This window comes from Rhinopithecus roxellana, chromosome 11 (assembly GCF_007565055.1).
Source record: "Rhinopithecus roxellana isolate Shanxi Qingling chromosome 11, ASM756505v1, whole genome shotgun sequence".
NCBI classification, from domain to species: domain Eukaryota; kingdom Metazoa; phylum Chordata; class Mammalia; order Primates; family Cercopithecidae; genus Rhinopithecus; species Rhinopithecus roxellana.
Window position 1 is genome coordinate 100,242,490 of NC_044559.1, and position 15,048 is coordinate 100,257,537.

General features: G+C 35.4%; 1 protein-coding gene across 2 annotated transcripts in view; it reads left to right on the forward strand.

Annotated features, from left to right (window-relative positions):
• The window catches only part of CABCOCO1 (ciliary associated calcium binding coiled-coil 1), a 104,633-nt gene that overhangs the window by 14,001 nt on the left and 75,584 nt on the right, over positions 1–15,048 (forward strand). For both annotated transcript variants that reach the window (XM_010376260.2, XM_030941066.1), the window contains exons 3-5: positions 3,857–4,026; positions 9,311–9,455; positions 14,083–14,155. In XM_010376260.2, the coding sequence (XP_010374562.2) occupies positions 3,857–4,026; positions 9,311–9,455; positions 14,083–14,155 (388 nt within the window). The remainder of the gene's footprint in view (positions 1–3,856; positions 4,027–9,310; positions 9,456–14,082; positions 14,156–15,048) is intronic.

A 15,048-nucleotide genomic window follows, 5' to 3' on the forward strand; every position in this document is an offset into this window, starting at 1 on the left:
AAATCCAATCTAGTAAATAAGCAAAGAAATACGTAAGACTGTAATCTTTGACAGGGCGTGGTGGCTTACGCCTGTAATCCCAGCACTTTGGGAGGCCTAGGCGGGCAGATCACGAGGTCAGGAGATCGAGACCATCCTGGCTAACGTGGTGAAACCCCGTCTCTACTAAAGATACAAAAAAAAAATCAGCTGGGCATGGTGGCAGGTCCCTGTACTCCCAGCTATTCAGGAGGCTGAAGCTGGAGAATGGCATGAACCCGGGAGGCAGAGTTTGCAGTGAGCCGAGATCGTGCCACTGCACTCTGGCCTGGGTGACACAGTGAGATTCCGTCTCCAAAAAAAAAACAGAAAAAAGTAATCTTTTCTATTAGATTAGTAGATAATGGACAAAATCCAAACTACATTAGAGTATAGAGAAGTGGACTTTTCTGTGTGGTCTTGATGAAAGACCTATTTGGCACTGCCTTTCTGGAGGGAAGGTTAGCAGCATATCTCACCATGGCCAATATAATCCAGCAGTCCCAATTTTAGGAATTGATTGCAAAAGATAATTGGAGTTTTGGAAAGATCTTAATTGATCATTTCTCTTTACTTTAGATTCTTAACCAATGGAGGACATCAAAGCCAATTTGGGAATACCTATTTCTGATCTATTATTAACTGTATTTAGACCTCTCTCCTACTGATAAGACTTAAGAATGTATGAAGGCTTCCTACTTCTCCTTCCTTACTGAATACTAATCCTTTTATGTTCATTACAATTTTTTCCCCGTCTGCAGCTTGTCTTTTCAATGTAGTTAGATTGTCTCTGGTTCTCCAGAAGTGTTTCGTTTGTTTAACAAGCACCAACTTATTAGTCTTTTTCTTTATGATTTGTAATTTTTGGTGTCACTTTTAAGAAATTTTGGCCTATCCAAACATCAGAAATTTTTTTTTATTAAAAGTTTGTGATTTTTGCTATTGCCATTTAAAACTTTAACCTACCTGGATTTTATTTTAATGCATTGTATGGGATGGTATTTTATTTTATTTTCCATTTGGATAACCAATTCTCTCAGCACCATTTTTGAAGAATTTATACTTCCTCTACTGATTTGAAATAATACCTCTGCCATATACCAAGCTCCCACATGTATTGGGTCTGTTTCTGGACTTTCTACATATTCCACTGGCCTACTTATTTATCTCATAACAATACCACAAGTTTTCACTATTGTGGAAGTTTTCATACTGACTTTCACTTAAGAGTAAATGATACTGTACATTAAACATTGAGAAATAAACCTTGCCAAGTAATATCCAGTGCAAATTAAAGATCCCTGGCTAATAGACTAAAATCCTACCACCACCATCATACCATCATCAGGATGTCTATATCTGCCATTTGAGTTGAATGCCTGAAAAAATGTATCAAAGTGCATAGTGACATGCAATATAAAAAACTGACCTTATTGACCTAAAAATTAAAAATATGCAATGTTCACATATATACATATATGTATATATATATGACATAACAGGAAATTCAGAGATAGATTAACTTCTAAGTTAATTGAGTGAAGGTCTAAATAGTATCATCGAGAAATGAGGCTTAATCTTAGAACCCATTTTTCTTAGGGTTACGAGATAACTGGCAGTAGCAACTAAAGCCACTTACTTGCTCTTTTTTATTTTTATTCAACAGAAAAAAAAGAAACTTCATCCTCTGTTATGAATTATTTAGAATAATTTAGGAGTGTGCCCATCATAGGACAATAATTATTATTGAGACATGCCAAATACCAAATGGCATTAAGGCAAGGGGTGAAATTACCATGATTAGCTTAGAATAATCAGAACTCGCTTTTGGGTTTGAGGTCTACCCTGATACCAATGTAGATGAAATGGATGTTGAAGAAATAGACCCATATCGACATCAGCTTTATTTGTTCCCAAACTTGTTTAATCTTGCTGTATTTATTAATCTGATTATATCATTTATTTTGATGTTAAGAATAATAAGGACTTCCATTTTTGAAGACGGCAGTAAAAAGTTGTCACACACATATTACCCCTCTCAAAATCACATAAAAACAACAAGGAAATACCACCTTCATCTTTGTCAAAACCAAGAGAATGCTAATGGTTAGAACCACAAAATATAAAGATGATGGCTACTGTCATTATAGATCAACCAGAAGTGCAGGAGAAAATATAAGGAAGGATGCTCATAGTCACAGAGCTTAGAATGAGCTAATATCTATATCTATATCCATATCTATATCTATATCTATCTACCAATCTATCTACTAATCTCCCAGGAGGAGAAACCCTAAAGTACTATTCCAGGAACGCTTGTCTGCAACAGCAGGACCAGGGTGTGCAGGCTTGGAGCAGATTCTATAGCACAGGAAATTGACTGTTTATGTGATAAGAAAGAGAGCCTATCCATTCTTTTCTTTCTTTTTCCTTACCAATTAAAAAAAAATAACAAATGCTAGAATAATTGACACAAAATTACTTCATACAGAAAATGCCTACTAGTTTGTAACTTGGCCAGGTCTCCACCTCCAGTGTACTTCCCAAAAGTAGGTATGCAAGACAAAAACTCACTTCATCCAAAGATAAGGTGTAAACAAAGAATATGCATTCCAGGACACTGCAAGAAAAAGTAGAAGAGGAACAGGAAAGAGAAATAGCAAATCAAACACACCAGAAAGATACAACCGTGAGCAGACAAAAAATATAATCAACTATTTTATCATGAATTTTAAAACATATGAAGCAATTACAAAAAGCATACAGCAGAGATATAAAAGCTCAAGGAAGAGATAAAGAAATAAAAAATTATAAAACTTGTTTCTAAGAAAAAGTAGAAAAGGAAAGATCTTGCAGAATTTGGGGGGAAATTTAAAGCCACCCACAGAAGAAATAACACTGCTAAAAACACACTAAGACACATAGAAGACGGTAATGAGAAAAGTATCCAAAATGAAAACAAAATAGACTTGAAAAATTTTTAAGATTGAGGAGAAAATTGTAACTCTAGAAAAAATGACTAAAATATACATAATTGGAATTCTTTTTAAAATATAGCAGAATGAACTGGGTGCAGTGGTTTACGCCTGTAATCCCAGCACTTTGAAAGGCTAAGGTGGGCAGTTCACTTGAGATCAGGAGTTCGAGACCAGCCTTGCCAACATGGTGAAACCCTGTCTCTACTAAAAATACAAAAAAATTAGTCAGGCGCAGTGGTGGGCGCCTGTAATTCCAGTTACTCTGGAGGCTGAGGCAGGAGAATCGCTTGGACTGGAGAGGCAGCAGTTGCAGTGAGCCAAGATCACACAACTGCACTCAGCCTGACTGATGGAGCAAGGCCCTGCCTTAAAAAAAAAAAAAAAGTGTGTGTGTGTGTGTGTGTGTGTATGTACATATATGTGTATATATGTATATATATGTATATATATCATAATATTTAACAATTTAGTTCCAGAACATTTTCAGAAATAAAAGAAACTTAATTTTATAAATGAAAAAAGACATTGAATTTCAGAGAAAAAAATACTAGTAAAATTGCTATACATACACAAGGAAGAAAGAAAGGGAAGGGGGAAGAATGAGGAGAATCAGAAAATAAAGAGGAAGAGGAGGCAGGAGACCAAAAATAGAGTTTGCTCCCCACTCCTCATTCTGTCTCTCTCTCTTTCTTTTTTGAATGTCATTTTGGTTTTATGAAGTTTGATGTAACTGAATATTTTCAGATTATGGGCATTATAGAATTTTCATTAAAGAAAAAGACCTGTTTTCAAAACTTAGGAAAAGAAATGGTTCAATATCTAATCTGACTTAATATGTGGATTTTTCTTTTATTTTACAGAAAACTGGGAACATTTTTGAATTTCAAAAACCTTGAAACTTGTTTAAAGGATGCCATTCTACTAGATTATTATGTATCTGGATTTTTGTGGGCTAGAGGAATGGATTTTTCTATTATTCAGTATTCAAAATTTATGACTTTACTAGCTATGTTACTTCAAAATCTTAAAAGTAAGTACACTATTTTTCTTTTTTTAAGTAAAACAAATTCAGTTTACCATCTAAATCGAGGTTCTTAAGCAAAAGTTACAGATTTTATTGTAATTCCTTTAATGAAAAATACGGGTTTTTCCTGAGTATAGCAAATATATAGTTCATATCTCCACTGAGTTATAAAACCTCAAGTAATACTTAACAAAGGTTACAGTTTTCTTAATAGTCAATTTGTCAAAGGTATGTTAATTTCATTTTAATGTTGTATCAGTGTCATCCACCCTCTAAATATCTGAGGACTCTGTGATATTCTTGTAACCTTTCCGTAAATTTAAAACTACACTGAAATTAAAGGTTTATCAGTAACGATTAGCTATCTCTAGAATAGAATACCAGGCAGCTATAAAAAGGAAAAAATGAAGAAGCTTTCTGTGTACTGTATGGGAAGCAATATATAGTTATTAAGTAAAGCAAGGTGCAGAACTACATGCTTTCATTTATAAAAGAGGCAAAAATAAGAATCTATCCATATTTTTATTTGTGTGTACACAAAGAAATGCTGGAAGATACAGAAAAAAACTAATAATAGATATTCCCTGGGGTGAATGGTGGTAAGAACCTGGCATGTGGGCAACAGATATCGGAGGAAGTCTTTTCACAAGATTTCTTCGTATGTATTTTTGAAATATGAATACATCACTTATACAAAAATTAAATTTTAAAAGAGAATATGTAACATGAACAGTCCTAAGTTTTGGCAACTTCTGAGCTGAGTATTCATACACTAGAAATAGATAAAGGAAAGTAAAAATTTTCATGGACCTCACATCCCAAATTTGAGAAGATATTTCTTTTTTAACCTTTTCCCGTAACTTGTAACTGACTCAATAACATTTTTTTCTAGATGAAACTTTATATTGTTGATATTACTGTAAAAATGAATTTCTAAAACCTGAGCAGGATCCCTCCAGCTCCTCATAAACCATGAGAAAGAAAGTATATATGTAGAACCTAACCAGAAAAAAAGCAAGGAATCTAGTTTTTCCTTCTGGCAGAAAAAAAAAAAAAAATCCCTCCACACTTTTAAACTGAACAAAGTTATAGTCATCATTAGGAAAGAATGTAATTTTAGCCAAATGTGCCAAGGAAAAAGGTAAAGTATGTTTACACTTCAACTAGGTAGCACTAGAGTCCTGAGCACATAGCCACCACTCCCATTCAGCAACGTCATAATAGAAAAAGCCCAAAAGAGCACACTCTGGGCCTCTGGCAGGGGTGCACTCTGTCCAGTGTGGGAATTCCATTTCATGCTAGCTCAGTCTGTGATCGATCCTTGTCTCAAACTTGAGCTGCATATCTACCAGGCATTCTACAGTCAACCCATCTGGAATCAAATTGGATCAAGCTAAAAAATATGGGACACAGAATTTGGAGACTTGTCTTAACAGTATATATTGTGAGGTCTAGTTTTTCTAGGACCTGACCGAACATAAGCTGTAGAGCAAGTTTATCCAACCCATGGCCTGCAAGCTGCATGTGGCCCAGGACGGCTTTGAATGCGGCCCAACACACGTTTGTAAAGTGTCTTAAAACATTATGGGATTTTCCTTGCGATTATTTTTAAGCTCATCAGCTATTGTTAGTGCTAATGCATTTTATGTGTGGCCCAGGGCGATTCTTCTTCTTCCAATGTGGCCCAGGGAACCTAAAAGATTTGACATTCCCACTGTAAAGTATTGGATAGACTGGATATTGGGCCTTCAGCCAGGTCCATAGGCCTAGATGGACTCCCCTCTGTATGATGTGAATGTTTGCAAGTAACTGTAGAATATTTTTTAGTTCTTATGATGCTAAATTGGTTTTCCCCTCAATAGGAATGGCAAATTCAGGTAACATTTATGTAGATTAACTTGTGCCAGTAACAGTGCCAATTGCTTTAAAAATATTGTCTTATTTAATTCACATGCCACCTTATGAGAGAAATTGGTAAGAGTCAGAGGGGTTCAGTGACTCCTTAAGGTCACACAGGGTCTACACTAGCAAGTGAGAGCCCATCCTCTTGAATACTACATCAAATGTGCTGGCTTTGGGCTAAATCTAGAAAGCACTATACACATGTAATAGTACCAGGAGTTCCAGATGAACTTTTTTTTGTTGAGACGGAATCTAGCTCTGTCGCCTAGCCAGGCTGGAGTGCAGTGGCATGATCTTTGCTGGCTGCAACCTCTGCCTCCTGGGTTCAAGCAATTCTCCTACCTCAGCCTCCCAAGTAGCTGGGATTACAGGCACGTGCTACCATGCTCAGCTAATTTTTGTATTTTTAGTAGAGACGGGGTTTCACCATGTTGGCCTGGCTGGTCTCGAACTCCTGAGCTCGGGTGATCTGCCCACTTTGGCCTCCCAAAGTGCTAGGATTACAGGCGTTAGCCACTGTGACTGGCCATGAATTTCTTATTTAATCCTCACAACGGCACTATAATTTTGAAAATAGGTATTGCAGTATTCTCATTTTACACAGAAAGGAAATGAGGCCAGGTGTAGTGACTCATGCCTGTAATCCCAGCACTTTAGGAGGCCAAGGCAAGAGAAGCATTTGAGGCCAGGAGTCCAAGACCAGCCTGGGCAACATAGAGAAACCCCATGTCTAAAAAAAGACTGAAAAATTAACCAGGTATGGTAGCCCACATCTGTGGTCTCAGCTACTTGGGATGCTGAAGTGGGAGAATTGCTTGAGCTCAGGAGGCTGAGGCTGCAGTGACCCATGATTGCATCATTGCATTCCAGCCTGGGCAACACAGCAAGACCCTGTCTCCAAAAATAAATAAATAAATCAAAAGAGACTCAGGTCACCTAACTACTAACAGTAAAAGTCAGTTATGAGGTATCATCCTACATTTTCCAATTAATTTTAAGTCTGGTATATTCTTTCATTACTCTAAATTTTCAAGAATACATTTTGTTTCTAGAAGCTTTTGCTATTTGAGTGGTTTAATCTTTAATATTTTAATCACATCACTAAATGTGATTTTTAAAAGAGCAAATATTTCAGTTCAATAAATGAAATTATAACTTCCCTAATTTTTAAAGCAATTATCTACAGAAAGACATTAGACATAGAAAAACAGTTTTAAAGATTCAACTATTTTCAGAAGGAAATAGTCATATAAATGTATTTTTGTTTGATAAGTATAATTTCATCTAGAATTATAATCAATTAAGAATTTCTCTTTTCTCTGCATCTCTAATTAATATCATTTTATTAACAAAATGATTCAGATTTTCCATTCATTTATGAATTGCTTTTATCCAACAGATTTTTCATTTCTGAAGCTACTTACACTATTATCAAAAGAAGTTTATCATGGAGAGAGAAATGTACAATAATCATTGAATTCCACTTAGAATGATATAGGAAAACCTAGTTATCCAGAAATAATTCACTGTATCTGACATAGATAAAAGATGATCTGGAGGGAGGCAATGGGAAATGAACCAATTGTAATTCATTAAACCAGATTTTAATTGTTGTATATAGGTTTTATGCTTCTAATTCCTGTAAGTAGAAAAGAAGCTATACTAAACAAATTACAAGTTTGTGTTTATAGTGTCTTCCTAACATTTTAAATTACTTTCCTTTCACCTTATTAGTAATTTTGGTATTTAGGGTAGAGCACTTACACTCCAGTGGGAAAGAGCAGCTGTGTAATCCAGAAATACCTGGTCCAGCAATCAGCCTATGTTCTCGTAACTTCTTTTAATCTCCACCTCCTCCCTTCCAAATCAACTCCATTACAACAAGTGTAATGTTGACTGATGACTTCAGAGAGAGAGACAGAGATTTGGTTGGTGGGGTCCACACCGAGCAGCACAATTCCCCCAGATCCCACGTTCAGGCTCCCCGCTGACATTCACTTCCCCCAAGCGGCCAGTCCAGCCTGGCTTTAGTGTCTTTCTACTCTCCACCTCCAGCATCCTCGGTTTTATGTCCACATACCCATCGCTTTTCCGCAAACATAGGACAATCTGGCCAGTCCACTTACCTGACTCCATCTTCCAGGGGAAGGGTGGATAGTGTGTGTGTGGGTTGTAAATAATATTTTATCTGTCACAAGTAACACTGAGCATAACGGAACCAAACGAGAAAAGAAAATGGAAGTTTATGTTTTTATTACAGACACTTTAAAAATTAAGTCTAAGGTGTTCTTTTTCAACTGGACAAATGCCACAGAAGACAGTTTCGGGTGTTTGTTTCCGTTGGTGTGTAGCTGTGAGAGAATAGACGAGAATCACTGAGCTGTTTACTTCTGGTAGTGGTGGCCAGGTTGTGTCACTCTGTGCATTTTCATCCGACTTTCACCAGCACCACGGGGCAGACATTTGAGAAACAGCTTACGTGAGTTATAAGTCTGTGACTGTGGAAAAGAAAAAAAAAAAAAAAACTTGATGTTTTACATAAAAATCCATATTTCTGACTTCCACTGAAAATCTTCAGACCCAGATTTACACATGGAAACAATTGGCTAAAGCCTGGTGTTGATTGACTCCATTCATTTACATTTTCAGCTCTAAGTTCAGTTCTGCTGTCTAGTAACTGAACCTCCCATCTAAGTCTTCCATTCCTCACCAGCTGTCAAACATCTTTTTTTGCAGTTTTCATGCTTTTATTCTAAGATTGTAGAAAAAAGAAAAACCAAACCCTTTTCATTTTAAAGAAATATTTTAAAGTACATTGTGAACTTTTTTCTTTTTTTTTATCCTAAAATGGAAACATAAACTCTACAGACAATTTTGTAGCATTATAGTAATTTACAAATGTTTGGGCGGGGTCAGCTGCTATTCCTGAGACAGAGTCTCACTCTGTCACCCATGCTGGAGTGCTGTGGCACCATCCCAGTTCACTGCAACCTCTGCCGCCCAGGTTCAAGCCATCCTCCCAACTCAGTTCCCCAAGTAGCTGGGACCACAGGCATGTGCCACCGTGCCTGGCTAATTTTTGAATTTTTTTGAAGAAACAGGGCTTCGCCATGTTGCCCTGGCTGGACTCTAACTCATGGGCTCAAGTGATCCACCCACCTTGGCCTCCCAAAGTGCTGGGATTACAGACTTGAGCCACCGTGTCCAGCCAGCTGCTATTCTTTTGCATAAAATGTATTAATTTATTAAGAAGAAACAAGAGTTTTGCCATTTATCCTCACAAATACTTAACAAAGTAAATTTTGGCACGTTAAAAACATCTTAGATTATCTTATTCTGTAAACATCTATCAAATTAATATTTAAGATTTCTCTGGATTTTATTTCAGCACTACATATGTCCTTAGAGGACAGCATAAAATGGCTTGGAGAAGTTATGGCTGAAATAGGACCAACACATTCGCAAAAAAGTGAGGACTGGAATATCTTTGATGTAAAACAAGCCAATGCTATCATTGATTACTTAAAAATCAGGTATGGATTATTTTCAGTAACATTTATTTTTCATTTCACATCTTCTGGAAAATGTCTGTTAAGTAAAAGTAATTCAGTTTTTGGCAAATTCAGATATTTACAGAATTTATGCTGTAATTAGCCCAACCAATAATTAGGTAATTAAATCTTCTTTAAATTAGGTGTTCAAATATTTCATCTAATAACTAAAAGTCAGAACAGTGAACAGTTTGGCTAACTTTGCATTCTGAGAAAAAAAGGTTTGTGTGTGATAAATATAATTTCATCTAGAATTAAAATAAATTAAGACCTTCATTTTTCTTTGCATCTCTAATTAATACTTATTAATAGGATGATTCAGATTAATCAGATGCAATTACAATAGACTCTATATTTTAGGTAGTTGATCTTTCCAACTACCTGATTCTACATTTTGAAGAGCAACATTCATTGCTATTTAAATATTTATTTTGAATGCTTTATATTAGAAATTGAAGAGATTTATGAATATACTTCCTCAAATTTATTACATCCCCTGAAATATCTTGTAATATTGACCAATTAAACTCATTAAGTCTTTCTACTGCTTAGAAAATGATGGAAGGAAAGTATTTTTATTACAGTGATTCTTCATTGGTGAACTAAGAAATTTGTCTTTTTATATAATCTGTCACAAGGTCTCCAGCAGAGTCATGCATCTCTCTAAAGGGACATTTTTAGAGTTTGCAAATATTCAAACAAGAGTGGGTTAAAATCTTTTGTCAAGCCGAAAGCTTCTGCATAATATTTTTGTTCCTCTTATACTATATACTCCAGTGTTTTTCAACTTTAAAATTTAAAATGCTAAAATAAGAGTGCTGACTGATATCCTAGACATGCTCATGATTTGCTTGGCAAGGATTCTAGCTGAAATCTAGAAAGCTTTTTAAATACTAGCATGTTTAATATGATAAAGTTTATATATTGGTTTCTGGCATGAATTAATAATGTCATATGATATAATATGGTTTTTACGTAATAGCATTTGATATAATGTGGTTTCTTAATATTAAAACATAGCTCCTAAGGGGTATCTCTCAGTAAAAGCTGGAGTAGTTTTCATATCAATTAAAGTAAGGCAAGGTCCTTGTGTTGGGGGAGACGATGGCAATCCAGAATTGGAGGAGAGCCTATTCCTCAAGGTCTTTCTACCCATCAGGGTTTGAGAATCACTGGGCAAGAGGAATTCTACTTTGCACATTGTGTTAGCATCCTTCTTTTCCTTCTCTATTTGAACAGTCCCAGTTTCTCTTGCAGAACACATTTTTACAACTGAGCTAGCCCAGGAAGTTTCTAATGGGCACAGGGACTGGTAGTTAACCAGGGCCACAAAACCCATGCCATAATGACCCCTTCTAGAAGGTAAAGGATGGCAGCTCTTTTCCCCTTCATCTTGTCTCTCTGGGCAAATGTTCATTGACATATTTCTTGACATTGTCCTTCAGAAAACAATTAAGTTAAGAGAGGATGTCCATGTTCATCACCTTTAGATCCTAACCAGGGTAATTTCACATATTATAAATCCCTGATATTACTACTTCACTAAAAATAAAACGAAAAGTAGTATTTAAGAAATTAGTCAAAGTAAATCACAACAATTGTTGATGCTGTTAAGTCTTCATATTGTTATTTCAAAGAAATTATGCAATTTAAATATCCCTATTACAGAACTATAAAATATCAGTTAGTAGGATATCTGGAATTGATTCTGAAGTTGGGTAAAAGAAAATATGCTTTTCTACAACACCTGTTGAGAATCCCTCAAAAGTCCACAAATGAGAGTTTAGGGGGAACTGCGAGGAGGGGCAGCATCAAGAAGAATAACTAATAGATGCTGGGCTTAATACCTAAGTGATAGGTTGATCTCTGCAGCAAACCACCATGGCACCCATTTAAACCTACACATCCTGCACATGTACCCTCACAGTGAAAAGTTGAAGGAAAAAAACAGTTTAATAACAACGAAATCATATATTTTTCATTTTGATTACTACAAAGCAATTTTATAAATATGAAGGTAACCCAGTTATCAAAAGTATAAGTGTTTGAATTTAACCCGATACTAAGTTTACCCAACCACTAAAACCCCTAGTCAATTTAGGTAAAGCAGTTTTTAGAACATGACCCATAGCACATGAAACTTAACTGACAATAAAATGGAAATTTCATTTGATGCCCTTAACACACTCTGTCCTGTGTCTGTGATTTGAAAAAAACTAATACCAAATTTCCTCCCCTACATGACTGTAAGTACTGGCAAATCTAGCTGTACAAATCTAGTTTTACATTTGTACAATGTATTGTATAATGTATACAAATATAAATACTTCTGCAGCTTTTTAGTATAAAACATCATTTACATATATATGGCCCAAGTACACGTCTGTCATTGTGGATTCTATCTATTTATGGGAATTAGGCGATAGTAATCTCAGGTGTACACTCAATATAAGAGGCATGTACCCAAAAAAAGAAAATCAACCCTGCCGCTCTGTAAACCACAGGGTATTGCACTTCCAGGCATCGAGCCAGACATCTTGAATTATTTTCACTTCATCTCTCTTCAATTTAGAACTAAGACTAAATGTTTGACAAAATAATCTAGGATGTTGAGTCAGTCAGAAGAGGAAGAAAATGCATTATCGCAGTTGAAGTGTCACTTTGTTCCCATGCAGCACTACCTAATCGCTCCTGGTAAATCTGGACAAGTCCTGGCCTTGCCCCCAAGTCTGCACCTTTGACCACCACATCCAAATCACGCATTTTATTTTCAGTGTTAAGAAGTGAATTTCCTTCTTGGCATGGGACAACCTAATTCCTATATGCAATGAAAAGAATAAGGCTGAAAGACTATGAAATTTCAGGAAGGAAGATCTATGAACTAAATTATTTGTGTGACACAAGATAGAGAAAGGGAAATTTTATGCTGGTTCATTGAGAGGAAGCCAAGTTGTTTCCAAAATACTCTATAGTCTTTAATTTTTCTACTTAAAATCTGTTGTTGCCAGTGTAATATTTTTGACCTTAAGGCTTTCTCTAGATAACCAGTGTAAGTTAGGGAGAGTTTGAATTTATTTTGCGTCACTGAATTATCAAAATTCACTAATCTTGATGTATTTTTCTAGCCAACAAATCAAAGTAATGTGAAAAGCTAAGTTACTTTTCTGAATATTGATGAGTAATTTGAATGTACAAGAGGTTTTTTTCCCCAAAAAATACCATGACAGAGTCTGCACACCCATCACTTTTTAATGGATTGTGTTACTAGTGAGATCAACTGCTAATATAACTCAGAGAGACTCAGCTGCCTGAGGATTTCTTCATTGATTTCAAATGAATTGAAACTTTGATCCATTACAACATCCAGGAGAAGCCATTATTATACATGCTCTGTAGCTACATTTTGCAAATGTTAATTTCTCAGTTATATTAAAATCAATTTCCTTAAATAGCAAAAGGCACCGGAGTGAAAGAGAAACCACTAAGACAATTTTTTGTTCTTGAGCATTTTGGTGTATTATGAGTCTATTAATTTTCTCAACCAGCAGGAAGAGAACTAGAAAAATTCAAATATTATCACAAACAGGATATTAGAAGTCAGCCCTTCAGTAAATTTTTAACTCTTAATAATGCATTGCTCCTTAAACTTACTAGAATACTTATTTTAAGGACCTCCTATCCTTTGGTTCTTTATAGGGTTTTGTATGCTGACCACCTAGTCTTTAGGGTAAGAACTGAAGAAATGATCTTTTTTTTTTTCTGTCGCCTAGGCTGGAGTGTAGTGGCACGATCTTGGCTCACTGCAAGGTCTGCCTCCTGGGTTCAGGCCACTCTCCCACCTCAGCCTCCCGAGTAGCTGGGACTACAGGCGCCCACCACCATGCCCGGCTAATTTTTTGTATTTTTAGTAGAGATGGGGTTTCACGGTGTCAGCCAGGATGGTCTCAATCTCCTAACCTTGTGATCTGCCCGCCTTGGCCTCCCAAAGTGCTGGGATTACAGGCATGAAGGAATTATCTTTCTTAAATTAATGTTTCCCTTTCATGTGTGACCAAATATTCTGCAAACAACTCAGACATTTTCTAAATGGATTTTAATTCATGTGCCCTCATTTTTCAGGTATTATTAGAGATGAATTTAACATTGAAACAGTTTGAGAATGTGAGAAGTAATTGATATAGAGGTAGATTATATAATTCAGTGCTATTTGTACCAGAGGAAAATGACTCCTGTTTGCAGCAAAACATAGCAAATAATGTGAAGTTTCATGTTATTTAGGAATGGTGCATTATTTGCTTTTAAGCTAGGAAAGGTCAAGATGCCATCCAATTTCTCCCTTATTTCTAACTTACCCACTCATTACAGATGGGTTTACTGATATTATTCTAGGTATTGTGTTATATTGTCATCTCCTTAAAAACTAAAACTCTTAATTTCTTAGCATTTCCAGACAATTTCTTTTGGAATAAGGGAGGGTGCTAATTCTATTTTGGTGTTTGATAGCATTAGCTTGGTCAATATGAAGTTTCCTTTAATAAATGTTTTTACATATTGTGGGTTTTTTTCCTGAAATCAACGTATCAGAGTGCACATTTATTTTATATTTCAGCTTATTTCAACACTACAAGCTATATGAGTTTATGTTCTTCTCTGCCAGGGAAGAAATTGTGATAGGAACTGAGGTAAGTAATTTATCTAGATGGAACCAATTAAGCAGAATCACTTAATGCATGCTGATCAGCATCTGGATCTTTAACTGCTTAAAGCAACTTCTTGTCAAGATTATTCAAGTGTTAATATAACCAACTCGTAGTTTGCAAAAAGAATAATTGTATAAAGAGATCTTTGAATTAGGAAAATAAGCTGTCTTTTGGCATTGAAAGCATTGTGAATCATTTATACTTTGTGTATTTATGGATTATTTGACAAAGTTCAATTGGATAAGGTACATATGTCTTCATAAAAACAAAATCAGAAAAACTGATAAACTAGTAATTTGCAAAAAGAATAATTATATAAAGTAAATGTAATAACTCAGTGAAATCCCTTCTATTTTCGCTTTTTTTTCATTCTACTCATTGTTTAAGACCTAATTTAAGTCCCACTTCCTCAATGAATCAAACCTACATTAATTGCATCATAATCTCAAACAAAAGGTTTAGACAAACTCTGTAATCAATCCTATTATTGCGTGCTAACTGATCTCTTATTGCTGAGTTTGGGCTACTGCCGCACCAATAAGCATATCAATATTTACTGTGTTATATGGTTTCCTAATTGTTTCCTGTGGGTTGATATAGTCAGTACAACTCAACAGTAATTTTCCTGAAGACAAGGATATCTGCTGCTTTTCTGCTACAGCATATAGTACAATGTTGGATACAGTAACCCTTCAATTAATGCTACATAAACAATTCAGTGCCTAGGACAGCAGTTCTACAATGAAAGGCCTATCTGGAGACACTTTCAAACAGGCTTACTTATAATCATATATTTGTAATTCCTAGAAATGAATCCTGAGTAGGAAAACTTTTTTTTACTTTATTTTGTTTTATTTTATTTTTTATTATACTTT